This window comes from Pygoscelis adeliae, unplaced genomic scaffold (assembly GCF_000699105.1).
Source record: "Pygoscelis adeliae isolate BGI_AS28 unplaced genomic scaffold, ASM69910v1 Scaffold6, whole genome shotgun sequence".
Lineage (NCBI taxonomy): Eukaryota > Metazoa > Chordata > Aves > Sphenisciformes > Spheniscidae > Pygoscelis > Pygoscelis adeliae.
Window position 1 is genome coordinate 4,695,996 of NW_008825075.1, and position 25,936 is coordinate 4,721,931.

Consider the following 25,936-nt stretch of genomic DNA (forward strand, 5'->3'; position numbering starts at 1 on the left):
ATTCTCAGCATGGCCCCATCCTGCCAGACTGCATAGTAAGTGCTGCCCAGCTTAGTGGCCAAGTAGTGCACTCCATCTACTGGGTAACTTCAAGTGAGCCGGGCACAACACAGGCATTTTACATTTTTGGAACATTTCACTCGCCCTTTTTCCTCCCCCTCTAAGTGGTTAATTTCTGAGACTGCAAAGACCAGTGTCATTACTGATATGTGGAACTTAGAGCAACTATAAGTTATCAGAGTGACTTAAGAGTTTCACTCCTCTAAACAGCAATGCTTTTAAAGGCATTAATTTTAAATCACTGCACTTTAGCTCTGCCCACAGGCTTGATTTATGTGTATTTAGTTCTAGTCATCTTTAATCTGAGAAAAAGCATGTAGCGACACCAGCAATCTTTCATTTTACAGACATACAGTTTGCCTACTCTTGGCCTCTCAAAGAAATCAAATCAAAGGACCTTCATACCAGAACTGGCTGATTTAGATGTCATGGCTGCAGATGGGCACAAAAATGTGAAATAGCTTTACTTTCATCGTTCTTTGGTGTTTTGCTGTCCTTCAGCAACAAAATGAAACACGAATATCCAAGAAGACATTAAGAGATGAATCACAGAAGGTATTATGAATAACAGAACTGTTTCAAAAGCTCTTAAATTAGAAATTTACACTGTTTACTTAACCTGTAAAAGTAGATACAGTTCCCAACAAAAAATATTAGAAAAGTGCTGTAACTTTCCTCAGCTATATGAGAAGATACTGTTCCACTATTCTCTTTCTCCGACTTCAGAAGCAATAGTAGAATCACAAGAAATGTTTTAGACAGAAGAGCAATTGTACTTATTAGCATTTCTCTCCCATTAGAATTTCTCCTTTGCCTTTACCAGACTTCTAAGATAACAATGGGATTTCTACCTATACCTTTGCCTAGCAACCCCCGAAGTTTATACTTCATACTGTTAATATTAAATTGTAAGCATTTAATTCTTAAATAACATCTCCAAAACAACAGCTAAAAAAAAATGATGCAAGTATACCTCTAGTATATTTATTTGGCTGTTATAACTACTTGATTTTTACTAATACAATATTATATAAAAATTGCACTTATTTTTATCATACCACAAAGATGGTGGCTGCGAACTGCTTCAGAATAGGATCTGGCAGAGACCTGTACCTTGGAGATGTCATGTGTATGAGTATCTGAAAGAGATCTTCCTACTGAGGGTCACCTGTTTTAATCCAAAAGTTAGTTGTGATGGGTTTTTTTTTCCTTCTTTTTGTTCAACTAAAAAGATATTTCTTCATGCTTCACTGTAAAATTGTTTTTTAAAAAATATCTAAATAGAAAAATATATTAAAATAAAAATATCTAAAACCAACCCAATTGATGGATGAAGAAGCTCTTGGAGTTCCACACTAGACTCAACATTTGGCTAACCTCCAGCCTCAAGCTAACCATTCCTACCCCCCTCTCCCTTATGCTAACCAACCAGTGTCAAGAAAACTAAAATTTTAAAATAACTTTTTTTGTGTGTGGAGGGGGTAGACAGGACACTATAATAGTTCCCTAAATCAACAGATCTTATTGAAGCGAAGGTATTTATTTCCATTTGGTTCTTCAGCCTAGAATCACAGCAAACCCTTGCAAGAGGTAAATGGCAGCTATCAAGAAAGAAAATACATCAGACATCTCTGCGGTTTAGTCACCTGGCAGACATCAGAGCGTATCCCTGTTTTCCAGAATCCCTGGCTACTCAACTCGACGGTCACTTCACGTCTCATTGTGTTCTTCTGACGAATTTTCTGCAGTGCTTCCTAGATAGGGAGAGAACGGAGCTCCTGTGAAGAGCTTTCTACAACAAAGCAGTATCAACGCACACATAAGTGTGTTCACAATACCCATTTAAGGTTTGCTTTTGGTGAGCAGTTTCTAAGACTAGTCCAAATCTTGTAACTGCCAGCCACAGACTGTGGTGGACGTGCTGGAGTACAGTGTAGACAGAGGACTTTGGTAGACCAAGAAGAGAACAGAGGTGACTACGTTTTTTTACTGCAAATGACAGAACAAACCAGGCCAACTCATACATCCAAGACGATACATAAGTAAGCAAGTTAAGGTCCTTATAATGAAAGCACCTTCTTTACCCCTGTGTGAAAAACAACCTCTTCGTTCAAGTCTGTCACCATGAGTACTCCTGGTTTGAAGCATTCAGTAGGATTAAAACACTAAGTAAAAGAAAGGCTTTGTTTTGTGATCTTGGCTACTTCATAATAGTTCCTGTTCAAGACTGTCAGTACTCTCAGTCTGGGAAAGGGGTCAGCATCCACTAGTCCTGGAGCCTATTATGATGAATTCTACCAGTATTATTTCAATTAAAAAATTTTTTAAAAAAATCCGTTTTGCCTTGACCACTGGCTATTTGGTGTTGTGCGAACAGTTTATTTGTCTCTAAAAACTATGAAAGGGACAGAGTCATTAAAAGAAAACTATTTTCTGTAAAAATGGAATGAAAGAAAACCAACTAAAATAAATCACCCCTGGATCAGGATCTCCTGGTTCCAATACTACAAAGCCCCCAGGGTATGCAAGCTCCCCACATGGACTAATGGTAAAGCCTCCCTCAGTGCTCTTCCTTCTTCAGAACACAAAACTTTTCAAAGCTGCAACCCATCCTCCCTCTCCTTCTCACTACAGGGCACTTGCTCAAAGCCGTCTCTTCCCAGCTTCCAGTCTGAAGCCTGTGAGCATCTCTGGGCAGGAACAGGCTCTGACTTTTGTTCTGCAGAGAATCACAGAGTAGTTCCAAGAGGTGCATCTATCCAGATGCAGATTCATCAAACCTCAGACACCTCAATACTGAGGCATCTAGGGTAGGAGCTAGTTAGCCCTGGCTCCTTTTATATTCAATGAAGGGGGATAAATGGCTTCAAAAAATGCATTTCTCTCTCCACTGACTTCAAAGTGAGCCTTCAGGTCCCAATTTACGCACCTGCTATAAACGCCTGAAGTTAGGTTAGAGGAATAACACCCCCAGGCATGACCTTGTCACAAATAATAACATCATACAATCTCGTTGTAGTGAATGACCGATGACAGAGAGAACAGAGATGCTTACAGCACTGCACCCCCTAAATTGTCCTAGATAATTTAGGACAATTGTCTAAAATTTGCATTTTGAGGCTGTGTCATTGGGTGTTTTCTGAGACAGGCGCTACAGTGTTTGCTAGACCTAGCTGTACTTTCAGGCTGACTGGCTCAGGAGCACCCCAGTGTTACTCATAACATATGAATCATAATCTTTAAAAGCCCATGTACCAGTCAGGTGCAGCCCTACAGCTCCTTCTAAGTTACTGACACATCCATTGGCAAAATGCAAAGGTTATCCTCACATAAAGCTTCTGCTTCAGCCCCATATGCCTCTCAGATGGCAGACAGCTACTTGATAAACCCATTATCCTAGATAATACAGTCTAGAAACAAAAATCAGCACACCACTCAAAGTGATAAATACCAAAGGAGCATTTTATCTTTTGAAGCAAAACATAATCACCCACCCACATGCAATCCACTACAATTTTACAAATAAGTCATCCATTAGCCCCTAATGAAAAGATGCCCATAAAACAATAGTCTTCCCTTCTACTTGCTCTGAGTGTAGAAAGCTGTAGCAAACAAAATCATCTCCTATAGGGACAATTTTTTTTTTTCTCCTTACAACTGTGGCACAGTTAAGTCACAATATTGTGTTTTTTCCCATTTACAAGTAAGGAAGCTAAAGGCTTACTTAATATCAGCATAAATAAAATGTTAACTAAGACTCTTGCTCATGCAACAGCATATTATGTTTTGCAGTAATAATAAAAATCAGGTGCAATGTCAAATGTATCAAACATTTACTGCAACCAAAGCTACGCAATTAGCAAACTGGGGAAGACTGAGGAATTGGACTCAATGATCCTCATGGGTCCTTTCTAACTCAGGTTATTCTATGATTCTATGAATCATCAGGGTTTCTAATCAATAAATAAAAATACAACAGCATGTAACTAAATTCCATCCGGTACCAAAGAAATTAATTTCCCCTGTATGTATTCTTTATGTAAGTTGTCCAATTAAGACTGCCTGGTAGACATGCACCAGACAAAATAAAAGCTTCAGTCCAAGATCTTAAATAAAATAAAAAAAGATACCTGACAGCAGGGTGCTTTAGTCTATATTTAGGTGACTTTATTTTTCTGATTTTAATTCCCAATTGGTTGAGCATCTGCACTTAGGAAATGCTTATTGCTCATCACTTCAGGGGCAAAAAAAAAGAGAAAGAAAAGACAAAAATTCAAAAATACCTCATTTGTCATTAAAGATTACTTGAAAATGACAACAACCAGATTATTTCAACTCAAAGACCTTAAGGAATGTCACTAAGACTGCCTAATAAATTATGGTTTAAAACCACACAAAACTGTGGCAGTTTTTATCTCAGAAGAGAAATGTTTAAAATTATGAGCCAGTTAAAAGTGCACTCTGAAATAAAAAGTCCTTCTCTATGCTAATTCTTGAAACCATTAATGGCAATGGCTATAAAGAAGTTATGGTTCTATAATGATCATTTCTATAATTGGGTAAAAAACTTGCAGTAGTTTGACAGCTGAAAAAAGGAAAAAAATCCATTCACTAACAAGCAAAGATAAAAATAAAATCAGTGTTAACAGCCTGAAAAGAAAATCTTTTGTGAAGGATTTCTAGTGTTTCCATAAACAGGGCAGTCATATGGCTTTATTCCATCCTGAATAACCGTGCTCAGTTATCAGTTACAGGAAGGCTCAGCATACCTCTCTTTGTGATAATTTCTGTTTATCAGCCTGTTTGACTTTGGGACTATTAGCCAGCAGGTGACGCAGCTTCACGTAACTCTTCCACAGCTTTTGGTATCTGAAGGACAAAACCAGAAAACAAATATTTTGGCTGGTACAACAAAAGTTTCTCACCGTTTGTCCTTATGAACACACCAGCTGCTAATAATGCACCCATATACACGCAGATTGTCTACAAGCATCTTTTTGCTCCAGAAAAAAAATCTCAAATTATTTCCAAGAGAGGTGACAGTGTCTCTGCAGTTGTTCCAGCGGGGTGGACCACAGCAGCAGAGAGGAGGCATTAGTGTGCAGCGTGAGGTGAACAGCAAAGCTCAGGGTAGAACCCAGGTCTCCCAGACACCCACCCGTCCCCTCCAGAGAGCCACCCCCGCATGCTGAAAAGACTTGCCCGCAGTATGACATCTCAATTCAGGCAGGTGAAAACTCCCTCTTCTCCACAGGGTTTACCTATCACTCACTGAAAAGCAGTAGTAACCTTTCGCAAGAAGTGTCTGTCCTGACACCAGCTAAAACATTTCAGTGAAGCACGTGAGGAAGAGCTCTACAAGTCGTGAAACATGAAGTCATTCTGTGAACAGTGAAATAAAAGTTTCATTCCCTAGTGTTTGCGTTGAATGGAAACAGCAAGTCAAGTTTTCTCTGTAGTTAGCATTACTTAAGGTATCTGGTTTTCTTCAACCATCTAGCCTTTCCATATTTTGGGGGTGTCTACACATGAACTTCAATAACGGAACTTTTTCCTCAGTGGAGTCTCTCTGTGATCTAGCATGGATTTTCACAAAACTTATAAGAACTTACTCCATTTCTAGACAACATCCCACCATTATATTCAGCTGCAATTGACCAACAGGTTCAAAAGTTACCACAGGAGGAGCGACCAAGAGAATCATGACATGGACTCTGTGTCCTTAGGAAACAATGCTATCTCCAAAATAGTATCACCTCTGTAGTGTTTTTTCAAGAAAACCCATAAAACCAGACTTTTAATAGGAAGCAGGGAATTAGAGTACAGAGGGAAGAAGTTTACCAAAGAAATTTATTTTCTTTTATACTTACATTATAAAATAAGACCCTCCTCAGTACCAACTTAGAGCAGTGGTTTTAGTAGGAATTTACCACACTATTGGCAAAGCAGTAAATGAAGCAGCAGTTCTTTTACTATTTCATAATCATAGAATCATAGAATCATTAAGGTTGGAAAAGACCTCTAAGATCATCGAGTCCAACCGTCAACCCAACACCACCATGCCCACTAAACAACGTCCCTAAACGCCTCATCTACACGTCTTTTAAATACTTCCAGGGATGGGGACTCAACCACTTCCCTGGGCAGCCTGTTCCAATGTTTAACCATGCCTTCAGTAAAGACATTTTTCCTCACGTCCAATCTAAACCTCCCCTGGCACAACTTGAGGCCATTTCCTCTTCTCCTATCGCTAGTTACTTGGGAGAAGAGACCGACACCCACCTCGCTACAGCCTCCTTTCAGGTAGTTGTAGAGAGCGATGAGGTCTCCCCTGAGCCTCCTTTTCTCGAGGCTAAACAACCCCAGTTCCCTCAGCCGCTCCTCATAAGACTTGTGCTCCAGACCCCTCACCAGCCTCGTTGCCCTTCTCTGGACATGCTCTAACACCTCAACGTTCTTCTTGTAGTGAGGGGCCCAAATCTGAACACACTATTCAAGGTGCGGCCTCACCAGTGCCGAGTACAGGGGCATAATCACTTCCCTAAGTCTTCCCTAATCTTCCCAGCATCCCACATTCACAGGCACACAAACAGATCCTTTCTTATTGGCTTTTTTTCCATGACTATTTCTCTGCAGCATTCTTGAATGTATACTCTCTGCCTCTAGAGATGCTGATATTTTTTGAGTCTATAAACACACCTGAAATGGTCAATCCATAGATTTTTCTTATGCTGTTCTCCACATTTCTGCAATCTGCAGAATAGCACATCTATTCTGGCAAATCCCCATCCAAAGAAGAAAAATGAGTTAATGAACAAATGAACCCACCAGAAAACAAACAAATGCCACAAGGAGGTTTCAACCCAAAAACAAGAACCTGAAACTAAGACCTACAATATATGTTTTGCTACTAGTATTAATATGGGTGGGACAAACTCTATTAATTCTCAGACTTTGCAATAACAAACAGATTATAGTAACAAAAATTCTGTATTAGAACATCATAAAGAGAGACACTAGAGGAAAATCTTTTCTGGGCATTACCTATTTCACACATACACCAGAGTTAAGCCTGAGATTTATGACGGCACCACAGAGGTCTTTCACAAAAACTGCTTTGTTGCTTTGATAAAGAGAAGCACGCCTAAATTCTGTGAGCAGCTCTGGGGGGAAAAAAAAAAAAGCCATGGAAATTTTAAAGTAAGTTAAAATAAAAGTGTGGGAAGAACAATTTTTGTATCTTTAGACTCTTTTCAATGCAAGGTACTAGAACTTTACAAATATTAAGAAACTCAGCATCAAAATAAAGGTGGTTCTTATATCCTTTGGTCTAATTATTTTCTTTTTATGGATAAGAAAACTAAAAGATGAGAAGGATTAAAAGTCATACTCAAAGCCAAAAGAAAATATGTTATTATCTGGATAAGTACTCTCTCTTCCCAATTCCCACCACATTAAATCTAAAATTCTCAGCAAGGAGTTGTAGAAGAATATATCTGTCATACATGCACATATGAGTGATTGGGCCTCAAAACTGCAAGTGAAATTCAACATCCTTAAAAGACACTGGAGGAAAATGCATGAGGAAAAAGAAAACCTTAACTATATATGCACAAGAGATGGGGTCTATACTGTCTGTCATCATTCAGAAATCAGGTCTCCAAACCACTGGAAGAGTTCCCTGAAATTGTCAGAAATTAAGAAAAGAATTGTGAACAAAATCCAGCAATCACTTTTACACCACTACACAAATCCACAGTGAAACAGTATTCCTTGCTCTGACTGAAGTTCTGATTCCCTCTCCACTTCTTCACTACATTCCTCCCAATCTCTATAAGGATATAAAAGGGACAGAGAAAAGTAGCATGGACCCAACAGCTTCCAAGCTAGGAAATAGTACATAAAACTTGAGATCCTTCAAGGCATAGAAAGAGACAACTAAGTAGGATATAGCAGGGTGCAAGAAAAATAAATGTCATGAAGAAAGCAAACAGAAAATGGCTATGTTCATTATTAGATGTAAGACCTGAAGAGCATCTAATTAAACGATCAAGTAGCAGCTCTGAAACAAAAGTCAGTCCTTTTTCATATGATGCACAATAGCACTGGGGAGGTGATTACCTGGAATCTTCTCCCTGTCAGTAGCATAGAAAGATTCAAACAGTGATTTGAGAAATTTAGAGAAGGAAGATCCGTTCAGGGCTGCTAAACAAAATGATCCAAATATATCCTCTAGCTCAGAAGTCCATATGCTACGGACCTTCGGAAGCCTGGGTGTTTCTCCCCCTCTGCCTTCCCATTACACTATTCTTTCTCCAAAAACCCACAACTGGCCTCTCGGAGAAATAATGTGGAGCTTGAGGAGCCTTTGGTCTGACCTAGAAGAGCTGTTCTCAGGTTAGGAAATTTTATACTGCACATGCATGCACATTTATTTTCAGCAGATCCTGAGTTATGCCAGAAAAAACAAGTTATACCTTATATTCTCTAATTTACAAGAGCTAGTGTCCAATGCCATAAGCACTAAGCTTTATGTGCTTAATTAAGTCCGATATAAACAAGCCCTATTTAAGCCACAAATGACAACAGTAATGAGTTTCTGAACGAAAGATGGAAGGAAAAGCATCTTACTGAGGATCTCCAGCATAACTGAGTTGAGCAGGTCGTATCCCGAAGTGGACAATAATGGGGAAAGTAATTACATCAGGATTGAACTGTTCCCGGTCCAGTTGATCAATACGAACTGAGCTGGGTTTCTAGGAGAAAAAACAAAATATACCTAATTGACGACAGCTCCATGGAAAATGTATTACCTCTAGCCCACACTGTCCAGGAACCATGAAGCAGCAATATTCCAAGCTTATTAAAATACACATAAAACTAATAATTAATATTATAATAAATATTTGTCAATGGCAATGACCATGACTGAAACAAAGTTAATTGACTTAGCTTTCCCAGCAAAAAAAGGAAGTCTTTTTATTTTCATTTTACAAGTCAGAAAATTTACAGTTTGATTATTTCTGAGAATTTAAAGCAACTTTCTTTGGTCAAACACTGGAAATAAAATCAGGATTAACATTCTGGCATCCAAACTCCCACATGCCTGAGTAGTTCGCTAAGATCAGGTTACCTCTCTAATTTTAGTTCTGTTCCTGATTTCCCAAAGCAAGTGAAGCCATTATTCAATCCATTCAATCACACCGACTAAACAGCATTAAAAAATCTGTCATGCTACTCTTAGAAAAAGGCTCCTAGGCTGATGTGTATAATGAGGAATACAGTCTTGTATAGCGAGGATACTTTTGTCCTTTCTACAGTTCAAAACAGAAGTTCTTTTTATAATTATAAAGGACAGTACGGAAGGAGGCAACTTTCATTTCACCTCTAAAAACACTGAAAATGAGTAATTGCACATCACTGTAGAAGACATGCTGCTTACAGAGCTCTCGATCACTTATCTAACATATTTAAAAACTCAGTTGAAGGTGCACAGTTTGTCTCCAAGTAATTTTCTCTGTTACCTGGCAAACTGCTTTGTTATGTGCCTGCTTACTCCCCACTTTGCTATCAGCTGGATCAGGCCAGTATTTTCTGCTTGTCTTAAGGTTTCAGAAAAAGGGCATTATTTCTAGTTACCTGCATCTCAAAACTTCTAATTTAGCATTGTGAATTTCTCAAAGATGAGTTTCAGAGTTACAGAAACAGCTCCCACCATTCTCTTCAGAAAACAATAAAAACTGTGTCAAGAACAAAGCTTTCACCCTTCAAACCACCTTGGTAGAACTGTTCGAAGCAATCATTTTCTGCATGGATAAGCAAAGCCAATTCTAGAAATAAAGGTAAGCCTCATCAGGTGGCCACATTTCCAGTCTATTCTAGAAATACAAAAACTTACTTAAAACTTTGACATTCAGACAGAGAAACATTTTCCAAATGCTTATCAGCTTCCCTTTGGACATGATGACTGAACATAAAGTTACATCTCCCCAGCCAAAAAAAAAAGTGGGGGGGGGGGGGGCGGAGGGGGCCAGGGAGAAAAGGTTTTCCCCACAGCATTTCCAAGAAAAAGTGATTAGGACAACAAAATCTAATGAAGAACATGGGGAGGATTTGGAGCAGACAGAATGTTCTTCTCTAAACCAAAGCTTAAAGTCCTGAAATTTAAGTTTATCTGTTTTTGTGGGGTTTGCACAAAGCTAATTTGAAAAGTTTTTACCTTCACAAAAGTTGTTCGTTGGTTCTCCCTTCTCTTAACATTAAAAATCAGGAACTTCTCTTATCCCCGCCCCCCTCAAAAAAGCAACCTTGCTACCCAACAACTCCTTTGAGAACCAAGGCAGCAAAATATGATTAACAGAATATGAAACAATAATTATACTCAATACACCAGTTATAATCAATGTATTTTAAAAAAATTACTGACAATATTTTCCTATTCAAATGTTCCACATTTTAGACACTTAAATAGAAGTAATCTGATTCTGAAAAGTGTGAAAGGGAGAAGAGCTTTCAATATGCCTATAGCAGAGTCTGTGAAACACGTGGCCTCGGGATCACTCAAAACCAGACTCTTTCTCTTTATTTATACGCCACTGCCTTTGAGTTTTGTCACTCAGTTACACAGCTGTTCACAGATGCCTGGTAACAGCCAGAACAAAAGAACTCGTTGTTTAAGACTTCATCACGATTGTTCCTTCACTGACGGTTATGAGAGGGGAGTAGCTAGGCTATGTTTTTTTCCTTCAGCACGGTGAACACCAGCTTCCTCTCTGGTGCTGTTTCTGAAGGTTAAATGAACAAACAGCACCATACAGAAATATACAGCATAAACCGCACCAGCAGACAGGACGCAAGCAAATTAGACGTTATTCTTCCAGATTTTTATCCCTGTGTTCTTTTAAAAGTGCTGTGAGAGACAATCTAATAAACACAACCTCGCTTTTAAAATCTCAAAAACAAAGAAATTCTAACAGAACAGAGGCCCGTTATCTTTGTTTCCTATTCCAAATGTCATCAGTCGAGGCTTTGCTGATATTAGAAGACATGAGATTGCATGCAGATGTAGTACAAAAGTATGTTAAAATACATATATATTTGTACTAGTGAGAAAAGCAGCAATATTTTAGAAAAAAAGAGTCAAGTATTGAAAAGGATTAAAATTTGTGAACCTTTAAATCTATTCTAACACAAAGTGTCACTGAACTAATGAAACACCATGAATAAATTAAATGGTTTTAAATAATGCTAAACTACTGTTAGTTGTTTAAGTAAACAGGATTTATATGCCTATCAAGATTTTTTCCCTTCTCCATCATGCATATATACACCTCACTTAAAAAAAATAAAATACATATAAAAAACCTAGATCTGCTCACAAGAGGAATTATTATTTCTGAAGTGATGTTGTGGAGGAAAGCAGAAAAAAATAAAATTTAGTGGTTTTACTTTGTTGTGTCAAGTGGATAAAATTGAATTGAAGAGCTGTCATTTTCCAAAACAGTTTCACATTTTCTCTATAAACAGAACTGTTTTATCTTCTAATGTTGTAAAATGCATAGAAAATACTTTCATATTCTATTTTTCACTTACTTTCATACTCAATAGAATATGCTGCAATGAACAGAAAAAATCCACAAACTAAGAAGAAAGTCACTGCAATCTTCTTGAGAGAAAAAACATGTTCTAATGATAGCATTAACATGACAATGTTTCAAAGTACTGCAGATTTCTTTTATGCTTACATATTTTGATGTCCACACACATCTTTAAAAACATTGCCTTGTAGAATGCAAAGTTTGTCAGTAAAAATCACACAAAAACTAAAAACTAACACTACCACTCACAAACTGCACTGCCTTATGCATAGACATTTACAGTTCAGTGACACAACGAAGAAGCATGTATGTGTTCCTTCATGCTAAAAAAAAAAGCAAGTTTTCAGCTAGCTGAAATCAGCATATCTTCAGCAAAACCACTGAAGCTATGTCAGCGTATACCATTCAGATGCTGACGACTTGTGCACTAGCATGCACCTTGTATCACAGAAACCACAAGCAACATTAAGTTAAACAGTTAAGGCTGTTTAATAATTTCTATTATGAGATTCTGGTTTAGCACTCAGTTTTGACCAGCTCAGGTAGAATTTTCCATAGTGAGAGTTCATGTGTATTCTGTATTTCACGTTCCCACAGATGATGATCTTTTCCTTTTGGTCTAGAGAGTTTTTGCCAGAACGAAAACACTCAGAATGAAATCAAGGGAAAAATAAATTATCCTGCCCAAGTTATGATTAGCTTATAAAGTAGTTTACTAAACATAATGCTGCCATACTTAAAAATATGAACTTGAAAAATGTATTTAGGAAGTCACCTTGGCTGCAGTTTGGGGACAGGTTTTTCAGTTAGCAAATTAAATTTCCCCTTAGGCATGATACCAAGTCACACTTTTTCTGGAGAAGCTACGAAGTTGAGCTATGAGCAAAGGAGGAAAATGAAGTCAGAGAAAGAAAGGTATTACAACTGAGAAAGCTGCATGGCAGTCTAAAATATTAGGTCCAAAACATGCCTCTACTACTGAGATATCACTTTGCGATACTGATCGAACCACGCAAACAGAACCCTGCAGCTTTTAGCGGACATCATCTATTCTCATGACCCACATTTCTTAAGTGTGAAAGTCAAAAATGGACTAAATTCACATAAATGCTGGAGTTGAAAGGGGCTGTGTTCAGAGAACATATGCTTTAAAGTACTAATTGTTCCAAAAATAATAAGGCCATAGGGGTTTCAAGCTTGGCACTGAAAATTAATGGATGCATTCATTAATGTACACAAAATTCCTCAGTGAGAGCAACATAGAAACAACGTGGAAAAAACCACATGGGCAGAAAACACCTTTTCCATATTCAGGGCAGAATCTGGATAGAGCCCTTTAAATAGAGCTAGCGGGTCAAAAGAGGAAGATGAAAGAAAATAGCAAATAGTTACTAATTCTCTGGTCCTGTGTCACGGCAAAGAGAATGAGATCATGCACATAAAGACTGTCTGAGAAAGTAAGAAAGCAGAGGAGCAAACTACAGTTTCACGTAGATAAAATATAGCCATTCCTTTTAATGTGCACATTGAAGCAGCGCTCATCTGGAAATCTGCCCTTCAGTAGAGCAGCAGAGGGTGCAATTCTTCCCAGGGTTGGAACAAGCCAATGAACTGTTCCTATAGCAATCTGCAACTGTCACTGGTCACCTTTTCCCTTTCTAATTCAGCCTGTAGCAGACTCTCTGAAACAAGACATGTACGTGTCATTGGGTTGTTCATAAATCAGAATTATTTGCTCTACCATGCCAGGGCTGGTAACGATCATCCCTTTACATTCTTCTGCATATTTCTGCCATTCCAGTTCTTCCCACTGAAGCATGTTAGCAATCTCTTCTTCAGGAACCAGAGCTTTATTGCATCGTAACAAGTAGAGAAGAATCTGATGCATTGAGAGTACTTCTTTTCCTCCATCTTGAAAACATAAATAAATAAAACACATTTCAGATATTCACTCCTAAAGCACGAGCAAAGGAGAAAATATGCAGAACAAAATATTCGGATAAGCAAAATAAAATGCAAAATGCTTAAGCAACTTGACAAATATGAAGGCAAATGTTTTATTGATGAATATTGCACATGCATAAACACTTTGCTAAACTGGAAGCAATAATGGTAATGGCAGCAAGAATAACAGTTTCATCATACTGTAAAGCTGAAGTTTCTAACTTGCCTGAAAAAACTTTAAAATGAGTAGGCAGAACAATCAGTTGCATTGTCCAGTTATATCTTCCTTTTCACACTCTTTTTTTTTTTACAACGGTAGTTAAAAAGCCTTTAGGCATTTGTGCAGCCTTTTTAAAGAACACTCAAAATTTTACAGGATACTTCTGGAATTATGTAGCAAGTTATCCTTGCATTTTAAACTTATCTGTAGTGCTTACATGCTGTACCTGCAGTAACGAAGACTAAAGAGCCTCATGCTGTCTTCTGTCACTAAATGAATCAAGGGCACATGAAAACTGCTAAATACTTCCGAGACCCCAGGAAACATGCGCAGCAAAGGCTGCTTGTAACAAAGGAAGACAGTATAATAAACATCTGACTGGCTCCAGCTAGCCAGTTACAGATGTGAAGATGCAAACAGGAAAGACGAGTGAGTGACGGTCCTGACAGACCACCACTCAGAAGACACTGACTATTCAAATTCAGTATGTCCGCTCATATGAGTAAAAAGATTGACATGTTACTACAGTGCTTTAATTTGGACATGCGTCTCTCCGACCCCCTCCTTCAACAACAGGGTGTTAACTTGTAGGTATGGAAGCATCTTCAAGTTTCATCCGCACAGAGCACAAACATTGATTTCCCTTCCCTTTCAGGGAGCAGGAGCAATCTGGTCCTGCCACTGAGTACATTCTCTCTATCACTACACACACAAAAAAAAGGAACGGAGAAAAAACAGAAGTGAAGGCTTAGAGCAATATGGGGGATAAGGAATGTGATCCCAGGCACACAGGAAAAACCTTGCAGAACTGCTACATAACAGCAGTGTTGCATAAGATGATGTCTTCTACAAGAGACACGAGGGAACAAGTGCTTCTCTTACTTCAGCTGGGATTACAGCACTATGGTACAGAAAAGATGAAAGGGAATGATATAACTTGGCCTCTTGGAACAATTAATCTCATTCAAACTCCAAGAGGGAAACTTAAATGGGGAAAATACACCCCAAACCTCACTGGAAACAGAAAATCCTTCTAAATAGCTACAGGGGCAGATTTTTAAAGGTGCAAAGTTTTCCTTCAAATTAAAGAGGGACTCAGTTTACAAGTCTTTTGTCTTTGTCAACAACGAGATTATATTGTTACATAAGAGGTAGCCCATGTCCAACAATCACTAAAGAAGTGTAGCCTTACTCACCAAAGACTGTGTACCGGAAGGGTACAGGTTGCTATAGACAGCTGTGCTAAACAGTAGTTAAGAGACCTGACCTTTCCTGGGTCAGAACATGCAGTACTTGGGACCTCAAATGTTTGTTTTTTTTCTGGTCTTTTACTCTCTTAATGTATTTAAATAAAAACCTATGACAATGAATACAATACAGCCACTATTCCACATGCTATGCATCTCTGGCACTCAGTAAACCCGGTATGATTAGCTCAAAGCTTAGAGCTACCCCAACGCCTGTCTCCAAGTAATCCACACAGAAAACCTGACATCCCAAACCTCACATTTTTAGACCATGTTAGAAAAATAAGAAAGAAAGAAAGAAAAGTAGAGGGGATGGAAAATCAGCAATTCATTTCTATCTTTAAAAAGACAGTTGATGGATGTGTGGAGATCTGTTACACCGATATATCTTCTTTGATTAGGGATAAATAACATTCTGAAACATACCTGAAGGAAAGATTCCCGCTCTCTGGAAATTAAAAATCTCCAAGGATATCTCAAAAAATAATCAATACAAAATGCAAACTTGATTAAAAAATATCTGTCACGAAGATGCTAAAAGGCAACTATATATGCAGAAATATCAGGAAAAAGACATTTCTGTAAAGAGTTAGAAGGCTGGGAACCTTAAAGAGGAAGCACACAGGAATACATGTTATAGAGACTTATCTCTCCCTATCAGTAAACAATCCAACAGCGCAGAAAGAGTGGACTTCTAAACTAAAATAAAACATATCAGAATATAAAAACCCCAAACTAACAGGAAAACACCCTCAAGCTACACAAACCAGGCAGGTCAAACGTTCTCATTTTGTGATGAGGTCAAGTTAATCAGCCACATGTGGCTTGATGGCTTATTTTGTAAATTGCTTTAGCAGAACAAAATCAATGCTTGCTAGCAAGCCTCAGAGCTCTGCTTCTGATTGAACACTGTTGCATATCCAGGAAGGAACAACAATTAGAAATACAGTCATCCAACCATCAGTACTCTCCACAGTAACGAGCCAAACCTCATTTAGCTACAGCTATAACTAATATCCCAACTAAGTTTCAAAGCCCAGAGCAGAGAGCACCTCCAGGCCACAGCCCTCTTGATGAAGATTGTTCCGTGTCTCATCTGCACTCTCAGTCCAGCAGCTGAAACGCATCCTCCTGTCCACACAACCCTTCTGGAGCAATCACTGGCAGGATCTCAGCAGGACACATTTTCAATGGACCTATGACATTTATATCAACTGAAAGTCTGTCCTAGTATCTTAGGACGTGTTAAATGCCTGCGTATGCTGTTCACTCAAAACGAGCAAAACGCTCCACACTGAAGCTTGTCCTTGGCTGGCAGGCTCGGGTTGAACTGCATTGGAATGGTGTTTTTCTGTCTTTCACCATTTGGTGCAAGGTCTAAGCTTGCATTGAGATGAAAAAAGAAACGATCAGAACATGTGCTTAGAACTGCCAATCATGCTGACCCTCAAAACTGCACATCAAGAATTTTAATATAATCACATGGTATCCTGAAGAGCAGAAGGGACATTAAATTCAGTTTCACATGTGAGATTAGGTAATAGCACTCCTTAAATGCCACAGCTCCATCACAGGGCAGGACAAGGATGACCCAGCACTGCCTAAACTCACCATGACAGAGAAAAAAGCTGGAAACAAGACTTGGCCTGCCCATCTGAATCCCAGTTCTGAGTAAACCATCCACACTGCCAGCAAGCACTACCAGCTTCAGATGGAAGCACCAGACCTCTACACTGACTGAACCATTTAACTTGCAGCAACGTTTTTGTGGGTTTTTTTTTTTTTGGGGGGGTTTGTTGGGGCTTTTTATTGTTTTTTAAGATCTGATTTCCATAAAGCTACATAATACAAACATTACCTGGAAGAAATCTCACAAATCGTGGCATGAAGTGAAATCTGGGGCAGCAAATAGAATCGTTTTCAAGTGAAGGACCTTAAATATGAAAAAAAATATGGAAAATTTATGAACAGCAACATATTTGCAAGAGAAAAAAAGAAGGCAACCCTGCCACAAACGAAATCAAGGAACGGTGATTACATTTGATAGGACCTAAGTTTCAATCAGAAAAGTAACAAAATGCACAGCAGAAAGGAACAGAGTAACAACTTCTAGTGAAAGCTTTCACATGGACAATTTTAAAGAAAGCTACAATAACTTAAAAATAAAAAGAATCTAATAAAGACATTAGTTTTATGTAAAACAGTGATACAATAAGAAATGGTTTTATATAATTTATTCACTTAAGCCTTATAGACACAAGCACTAGTTTATTAGTCCTTCCCAATTAGTGGGGTGTTTTTTGGTTACAATAACAAAGGTAACAAGGAAATTTCCATGATGCTATTTTGTGGTTTTTTGTTTCCTATTTTATCATCCAAAGCTTTGCATGAAAAAAAAAACAAAACCAGCAAGTACCGGGTGTTAAAAAAGAAAGAACAATCAGAACCAGTGATAGGAAAGACAACACTGATATTAGAATACATTTAGTATTAAACCAAAGGCGGCTACACAAAACATTAAACAGAGGAGCATAGAAGTTTCACTGTAATAAGTGCAGAGTGCATCTCCATAGACAAAGTCAAGACAACAAAACACACTACAGATTCTGAAATGAAATTCCTTTGATATTCTCCGTTTTCTTTTAGACCAAGGGAAGGATCATCCCTGAAATTATCCTTCGTCGCACTCTCCACAGAAACATATATTTTCATTTTGTCAAGTCAAAAACATTCAGCTATAATGACATGTTATCCCTCTACGGCTGTCTCTGTGACACTGCTTTATAAGTTGACCATAGAGAAATACTGTATGAGTAACTTGTTTGTTAGCTTGTAAAAACAGAGAATAGTTTACCTAACACATTGGCTTTCAAAATACCACGCACACGATACTGTGCAATATTAAACATACAATAATATTTAGTGTTTGATTAAAAATAATTGTTTTGGATTTAGGAAGAAATTTAGTTTATCTGCAAGAATACAGTGCCAAGTTTGTGCATTTTAATTGCTACAGCTCACACTAATGAACTCTAACATATTTCATTTTTGAAGAACAAAGTGGAAGTTTGTCCTTCTCACGTAAACCAGCATTTGACCCTGTTCTTTTGAGGCCCCTCCCCACTTTTTTCTTTTTAAACGAAAGAACATAACAAAATAGAGTCCTATTTACAAAAGCTGCAATTAATCGGGGTTTTGTATATTATTTTTTTTTCCCTCTAAATAAAAGTTACCTTTAAGATTCCAGTCATAGAGCTCCAAAATATCTTTGAATAGATATGAAGAGAACAGCTCAAGACCTCTCACACAAAAATTCTGGGGAAAGAAAAAAATAAACCAGAATTATAATTATATAATACTGTAATAAAAATAATGCCACTCACGTATATTTCAATAAAACAATGAAAAAAACAGTGTCTTCATATTTGCCAACTGCTAGACACTGGGCTTTGGAAACAGTATCGATATATCTGTAATCACCTACTGTAACATAACACAGTGATCTCTTCAGAAAGCATTGCCAAGAAAGCATTGTAATGAAGACTCTTTAGTCAATGTCCAAATCAACACTATAGGCAGAAATTACGAATCTGCGATAATTCGCCATGCACTAAAACCCTTTCACCTGAGTAAGCTAAGCAGATGACATTTCTGAGAAGTATCTTTTTCATAATTCACTTTTTCCTACATGTTCATATTAAAAGTTTATAAATCACCATCTGTGATAGCATGATCACTTCCATAGCAACTATCAGTACAATGCAAATTGAGGATTTTGACCTCAAGAGCCAACAGGAAAGGAGAGGAGAAAAAAAAAAAAGAAAAAAAGAAAAGAATGAGATTCTTCTCATCAAGTGGGGAAGCAGCTCCTCCAAAGCAAAGAGCTTTCATTCAGAAATGAAGGAACTTAAAAAGCCTTCCCTGACAAACAAAATCAGGCCAAGTTGACATAAATTGTACGTGTACGATACCAGCTATAAATTCCAAACCCAACGAGACAAACTCTTCTGCAAGAATGCATTAGTAAAGACAGTCTGCAAATAGTGCTATAGCCAATTGACCAGGAGTCCAAAAAAATGCCAAATTTCCTATTTTGCTTGGTGGCCATTTGTTGTTTTAGAACAGGATTTGGACACAACACAGCACATTCAGTAACAAGAAATGAATTGCTTTGATCACATTAATCTTGCTGAGGAACTTCAGGGCTCTTGCATATATTTAGATGCTGTTGAGCAACAAAAAGAGATAACTAGAAAGAAAAACATAAATATATGTGACTAAATTAAACACTGATGCTATCTTTGTAGTTAATATGCAGGGGTGTTCCTGTACTTCCACATGCTGTTCCACTGTAGCAATTTACTTCACAAACTGGCTTCACCAGGGATTAATTTGTAATAAAAAAAAAGATTATGAACTGAATGTGCTTTGTTTGTATCCACCGGAAATTTGTTTTTGCAACAGCTTATATTAAGTACTGATAAGCAATCTTCAGAGCTTCAAACTCATGTTTAAGTCTCAGCTCTGCCATTGACTTATGTGGTCCTGGCAAACCAGCACCTCCATATGCCTTATTTTTGTCATCCGTAAAAGAAGGATAATGCCTAACTCAGCTTACAGGTAAGAGTACCTGACATATATTGTATATAACTTAAAATGAAAAGAAGCTATCGATATAAGCACTTCTTACTATTTGATTTTAATGTATGATAGCCTAGGTAGATGGATTTATGCTAGTACCTGTGAGTACAAGTTCCTTTTCAGCCATTCATTCAGAACACAGCCTGTCTCTTAGAGACTTTACAAGATGGCATTCTGAAGAGTTTAATCCATTAAGCATATCAACAACTCACAACCCACTCTGACTTTTTGACTAATTATCCTTCTTACCTCAGGCATCATCTCCTCAATGAAATGAATTGTATAGTCAATGTTAAATCTGATTACTTTACATAGAGGAATCTGGAAGGAAAATAGAAATTTCGCATGAAAAACTATACAGCATCAAAGGTATAGTTAATACAATTTTGTATGCAAAGGTATTACTGTCTGCTGAAAAGGACACTTACTAAAACAGCTGCTCTGCGGGATCATGCAAAGACAGGAACACAAGCATGTTCAAGAGAAGTAACAGTTCTAACCTCCACCTCTGTAATAACACAGGGCTGACAGGAGGGATGGTAAAGGAAGATTAAATAATGCCATCTACTGGAGATGAAAATTTGTTTAGAAGAAAAAGCAAAGGTCAGTAAACTCGTATCTTCTTTCACTTGTCTATTTGGAAGTGAATTTATTGCTGGTGACACAACGTGTCAGATTGATACAATGACCTGAAGACAAGGCGTTTTTAGCATGCTGCCAATTCTGTTAGCTATACTGTCTTAAAATATGGCTTTAAGTCATAGCAACACAATATAAGAACTTCAGGATAAATTTATAGGTTTATACTAACTTCATCCAATAAATATTCTCAGAAGTTCACTCAACTAACTAGTAAGACAAACTCCTTTTTTTCACCTTTGAAAAAAGGTTCCTTTGTTTGCAAAGTCCATGGACTGCTGAAGGTGTGTGTTTGTTTTTTTAAATGGGATTTTTTAAAGCAAAAATGCTAAATTTCTAAAAGACTACAGAAATGCTTAATCCTACCCCACACATCTACAGCTCTTCACAAGTTTTACTATTCACTGCCCTTGCAAGCGTAAAAGAATCTTAGAACAATTCAATGGTCTGTGAAAGTGAGGCAACCCAAGGTTATTTTGCATTGATAAGTTCACAAATAGATATCTGATTGGTGCTGGGATTGCACTGAAATCAATGGACTTAGCAGAGGTGCAATATTCTGCTTGCATCTTCTTGCAGTCCACTGTCAAACATCTATTTTCTCTACAAAAATCTGTTGATATCTGCATGATAAACTAAGGAGCTATACCAAACAACGAAATAAAAAATTGCACTTCCTACAGTTTGATACAATATTAAATGTGAATACAAAAATAAAAAACCTTGGAAGTCAAATGTCCCATTTAGAATCTGAGGGGAGGAAAACCTTTCACATTTAAATCAGCAGAGCTTTTTAAAAACAAACAAAAAAATACAGGGAGTATTTGCTTACTTTCTAACATGTAAGTTCAACCAGGAGAGGATACTCTGATTCAGAAACTCAGTAGCCTGGGGTATTTTTCTTTGTATTGAACAGAAAATGACTGCTTTAGAGAAGTGACCACAACCAAAATCTCCATGAATTAGAGTTCCACGTACACAAGCAAATAAATAGCAAAGGAAAATGCGGTTGGTCCTACAAAATTATTTTGGTAGTTATATTAAGAAAATTATGATTTCTCTTATGACTGTACTAACCATTTTCCCTAATATCTGACGTGCTAAATTATTGCTGAGTAATAGTAATAACAGTAGTAAGACTTCTAACAGTGTGCAAAGCTAAGACTTCAAATTACAGAAACCTCATTCAAAGATGTTGGTGTTCGGATCTCTGTTTTTGCTACCCTTTGCCATCTCCCTTTTATCAAATATGTTCCAAAATGTCTCTCAAACAGCAGTTTTTATGTTGCCAAAAATCATCTCAAGACAGCAAAAGACTCCTTCCAAAGGGCTTTATACCTGTTAGTAACAGGAACTGACAATATGCAGCAACATGCTTTGTATTCAACTCTGTAAAAAAAGTAATCATTTGCTGCTGATCACTTCCCCTAATTGGAATGAGAAAACACACACATGCACTTTACAGTAAGAGTAAGCTTAGTCTTCACTAACTACTCATGTCAGACAAGAAGAGTTTTCCTTGTTCTCTGTATATTAAAGATATCCATAACACTCTGCCTTCCTGTCATGCAGTAGATACAAAACTAAAGATAAGGTGATCTTTTTACCCTTTTAATGGGAGTAAAATAAAACCGTTCCTTTTTGCTCGTTTGCAAAGTGAAAATGTAAAGCCTCGGGACAAATCTGCCTTGAACCCCAAGGCTGAGTTAATGCTACCTGGCAGGACGGCTTCACACTGCAACCCCACGGGCTGAACTCTACTCTCTTACTGACTTCTCATCAACATTACAGTCCCTTCCCCTGCTCACCAAAAGTAAAGTACTGTCATACGTATTATGCAATGTCACCAAAAAAAATGCTTTCTTCTCAGTGCCTCTCAGTTCCAGTATTCTTACATCCCAGTCCTGTCCTGATAACCGTTCTTACACTGGGTTTGGCATTGGTGGTGTAGCTAATAATAGGTATAAAACCAAGGAAACAACCAAACCCTACAACATTTGAAAAAACAGTTCTTAAAATATCAAGATAACAAAAAATCTTCACATGTACAGAAATGAAGTAGTTGCACATTTTTCACTCAGATATGGCTAACTCGGCTTATATTGGAAAAGCAGGGCAGTCAGGTACCAATCATGTCCTTTTCTTGTTATATTTGCTTTCAAAACGTAAAATTAATTGCCTTTAAATACCTACAGCTTTTAATAAAAATCGTAACTTCCCTAGTTCCTGAAGAAGCTGAAGAGATGTTAGAAAGTAGTGGATATGTCTAGGTAAGTTTTTAGAAGATAGAAATCCCTTTAGAGTGGATCTCTGAAAAAAGTCCATTTGTCACTTAATAAAGGGAAAACCTTTTTTTATTGTTGTTGCTGTTTTTTTAAACTTTTTCAACCTAACAAACCTCCTCATCCAATTTAAGTCCAATTAGTTTTAACAATTTATTCCATGGTTTATTTCACTTCCAAACTGTGAAACCTGTAAAAACATTACATTCTCAGTCACAGTTTGAAGACAATGCTTACCACAATTAGTCAAGACAAAACCTGAGACTCATTAGCACAAATGTCTTTCTCATGTCCCCAGTGCTGGCAAGATGTTTGCAACACACATGTACCATTGTTTTAGAGAAGTTCTACTTCAGGGCAGAAACAGCTTGCCTTCCAAACAAATCCCATGTATGTAGCAGTGAACACACTTACGTTTGTTAGTGGGGCGTGTGCAAACATTGAGAACCCTTCAAAGATATATTCATGGTCATCATACTCAATAACAGTAGGTCTGTCTGTCTAAAAAAAGCAAACAAAACCACCACAGAGTAAGCAAGAAGTAGTACTACTTCCGTCATTGAAAACAAAATTAGAGTTCTAGTTAGAATTATTTATAAAGTACTTACTAAGAAGTTTGTGGGAGGCGACACAGTAATTCGATAGTGGTATAGTCTTCCAGCATTGTTGGTCATGGGGCGACATGGTTTAATGGGCTTAAAGAAAGAGATAAGTAGAATTATGTGTAGAGTCAAGGCAAATTTAGATTAAAAGAGAGAATAAAGCATTTCTAATAGCCATGAAATATGTACTAGGAAAAATTAAATAAAAGCAGGTAGTCATAATTAAGCATTCTGGGAAGAGGGAAAGTGGGGCCTTATCTACATTTTCACTTTCAGAAATATTTTTAAAGCTATCAAAAGGAAAAAAGTGAAAAAACATTGCTGTAATTTTTTATTTTCCATTTGACTCTCCCTCTTTCTTACACACAGCAGTTAAGTTGTTTAACTGCTAATTTAAACTTACCAGTTTAAATTACTGTACCAGACTAATTTCCTCTTTATATAAATTTGTTTCAGGAAACTGATTTTAAAAGCTTACGAAAAGGAACCTGGACCTCACATGAAAAGATCTCAAAGTATGCTATCAAGATAGACAGGTATCAGCTCATCTGCTTGGGGCAAATCTGGGGCCTGAAGAGAAGGGATTAGTCGATTACCAAGAGGCAGATCTGGTAACCCTGCTCTGTCTGCCAGGTTGTAACGCCTGCCTGTAAGGTCCAAAGGCAGCCAGCCCTCTGTGCACTCTAATGCGACACCAAATGCCTGGGATTCATGTTTTCTTCCAGCTTGTTCTAAAGCAGTCCAGTTTAAAGACCTAAAAATCCTCAGCAGTCAGAAAAAAACAGTTTCTCGTACGCCCTACATCCAATTTGCTGCAGTTCAGAGGCTGCCCCCAGCCTGCTCAGAATACATCTGTCCGCACAGCAAAAAAAAAACACAAAATCACTGTAGTGAACAGGGTACTACTCTAAACAGCATTACAAAAGTTGGCCTGATGGCGATAGCAAGATAGCTACACCACTACACAGCTCTGTACACTTTGCAAAATCCATCCAATAAGTAGGGTAATTACTCTGACTGTTCAGCCCCAAATTAAGCTTCTCACTGCTGCGACACGACAGTTACAAACCAGCCAGTTTAAAGCTAGGCAGTTTTATCTACAGGACATTAAAAACTAGTACATCCTAGGAGATTTTCTGAAACCTCAAATTCCCAGCTGGCCTTGATCCAGGGAGCAGCTGCCTTCATGCAGCAAGTTTTATGTATCAGTTTTCTCCGGCTAAAATTTTCTCCCCCCTTGTCTCTAGTGTTTTTCTTGCACAGAATGCAGGGAGGAATGTTTACAGTGCAGACATGCTCTGGTGCTAAGGCAAGAACACCTCCTGACAAGCTTCCTGCTCCTGTCAGCAGCAGAATTACTATTTTATTTACTTTTCGTTTTACCTTTAAAGCAATCCCTTCACAAAGAGGGCCCTCATAACATACTCATCCACTTGAACATATTAGATCTTTGACTACAAGTTCTTTTTTATTAATGTAATTGTGTTTCAGCAACTTAAAAAAACACACCCTAGAACTTAACAAATACAAGCAAAAGTTCTCCATAGTTTTCAGGTGGATTTCATTACCGGTATTGCATTTTAAATATGAGGTTACACATCTAAGTGATTTAAAGTTGCACAGGAGTTTTTACTAAGCCTGCAAATCATAGTAAAAAAACCCTCAAATCAACCCAAGTATGAGTTTACAGCAGCGAGTTTGTATTCATAATTGCAATTCTTAGAATTACTTACCTCTTCACCAGGATAAATGCCATGTCTTATTCCTGTTCGTCGGGCTTTAGCACTGCACTTGCACAAAGGTCCATCATTCATCTGTCAAAAACAAAATAGGATTCTGTTTTTATTGAAAAACGGTTTTGGAAAAGCATGTTGGTTTTAATGCCCGGGGTGCTGATGCTTCTAAAAGCCTGTCATGCTTAGATTAAGTGGATGTTCTTAAGCCAATAAAACTGAAAACAGTATAGACTAATGTAAGAAAACTGCACAATAGCATTAGAACTTTATCACCGTTTCAGAAGCACAAGATGGAAAAATGCTCTCAGCAGAATTGTACCACATCTTTTCTATTTCTTATATATACAAACAGCACACTGTCTGCCTAAAATGAGATTCAGGTCCTAAACATGCACATGCAAATATTCACGTGCTGAAATCTCCACGTTCAAACAGTTCCACTCAGTTCCCTGACTGAAATCCTGTCCCTGATTAACCCCTCTGCAATGTGGCAAGGCTATCACCAAAAGTATGCAAAGCAGACCATTTGAAGATTTTACTTGTTACTTTAAAGAAGCAATGGGAACACTTCAAATGCATCCTGCGAACAGATCAGTAAAAAAAGAGGAAGGGGGGAAAAAAATATCCACTTCAGTATCCTGTATGGGTGCAACAAGTAGCTATATCAAAAAGGGCCATGGCACACACTATAAAGCTCATGTCTTTTTTTTTCGCTTTTATGATCAAGTTCAATGCAGACTATTAATTACTGCAACACCCTAAAGCTTTCTGCTCTTAACATCACGCCCATTGCAGAAATCCAACAAAAAGCCCCAGAACCAAACCAGAGAAACAAATTAAGTTCCCAGCCCCCAGGCTTTAATGAAGTTTTTCAAAGTTTGAATCCAAGAACTGAAACATTCTTTTCAGACTTAGAAAAAACACCACCACCTTTCAATACAATACAAAAACCAGCAGAACTTTCCATA

The 25,936-nt window shown here is 37.7% G+C and overlaps 1 protein-coding gene across 2 annotated transcripts in view; it reads right to left on the bottom strand.

Moving 5' to 3' along the window:
• Positions 1 to 25,936, bottom strand: part of DROSHA (drosha, ribonuclease type III) — a 71,003-nt gene that overhangs the window by 33,207 nt on the left and 11,860 nt on the right. For both annotated transcript variants that reach the window (XM_009326683.1, XM_009326682.1), the window contains 10 exons: positions 24,966 to 25,046; positions 23,239 to 23,325; positions 23,045 to 23,131; positions 19,959 to 20,030; positions 18,302 to 18,383; positions 16,927 to 17,001; positions 13,399 to 13,568; positions 8,692 to 8,816; positions 4,830 to 4,929; positions 1,707 to 1,814 (listed from right to left, as the gene is read on the bottom strand). In XM_009326683.1, the coding sequence (XP_009324958.1) occupies positions 1,707 to 1,814; positions 4,830 to 4,929; positions 8,692 to 8,816; positions 13,399 to 13,568; positions 16,927 to 17,001; positions 18,302 to 18,383; positions 19,959 to 20,030; positions 23,045 to 23,131; positions 23,239 to 23,325; positions 24,966 to 25,046 (987 nt within the window). The remainder of the gene's footprint in view (positions 1 to 1,706; positions 1,815 to 4,829; positions 4,930 to 8,691; positions 8,817 to 13,398; positions 13,569 to 16,926; positions 17,002 to 18,301; positions 18,384 to 19,958; positions 20,031 to 23,044; positions 23,132 to 23,238; positions 23,326 to 24,965; positions 25,047 to 25,936) is intronic.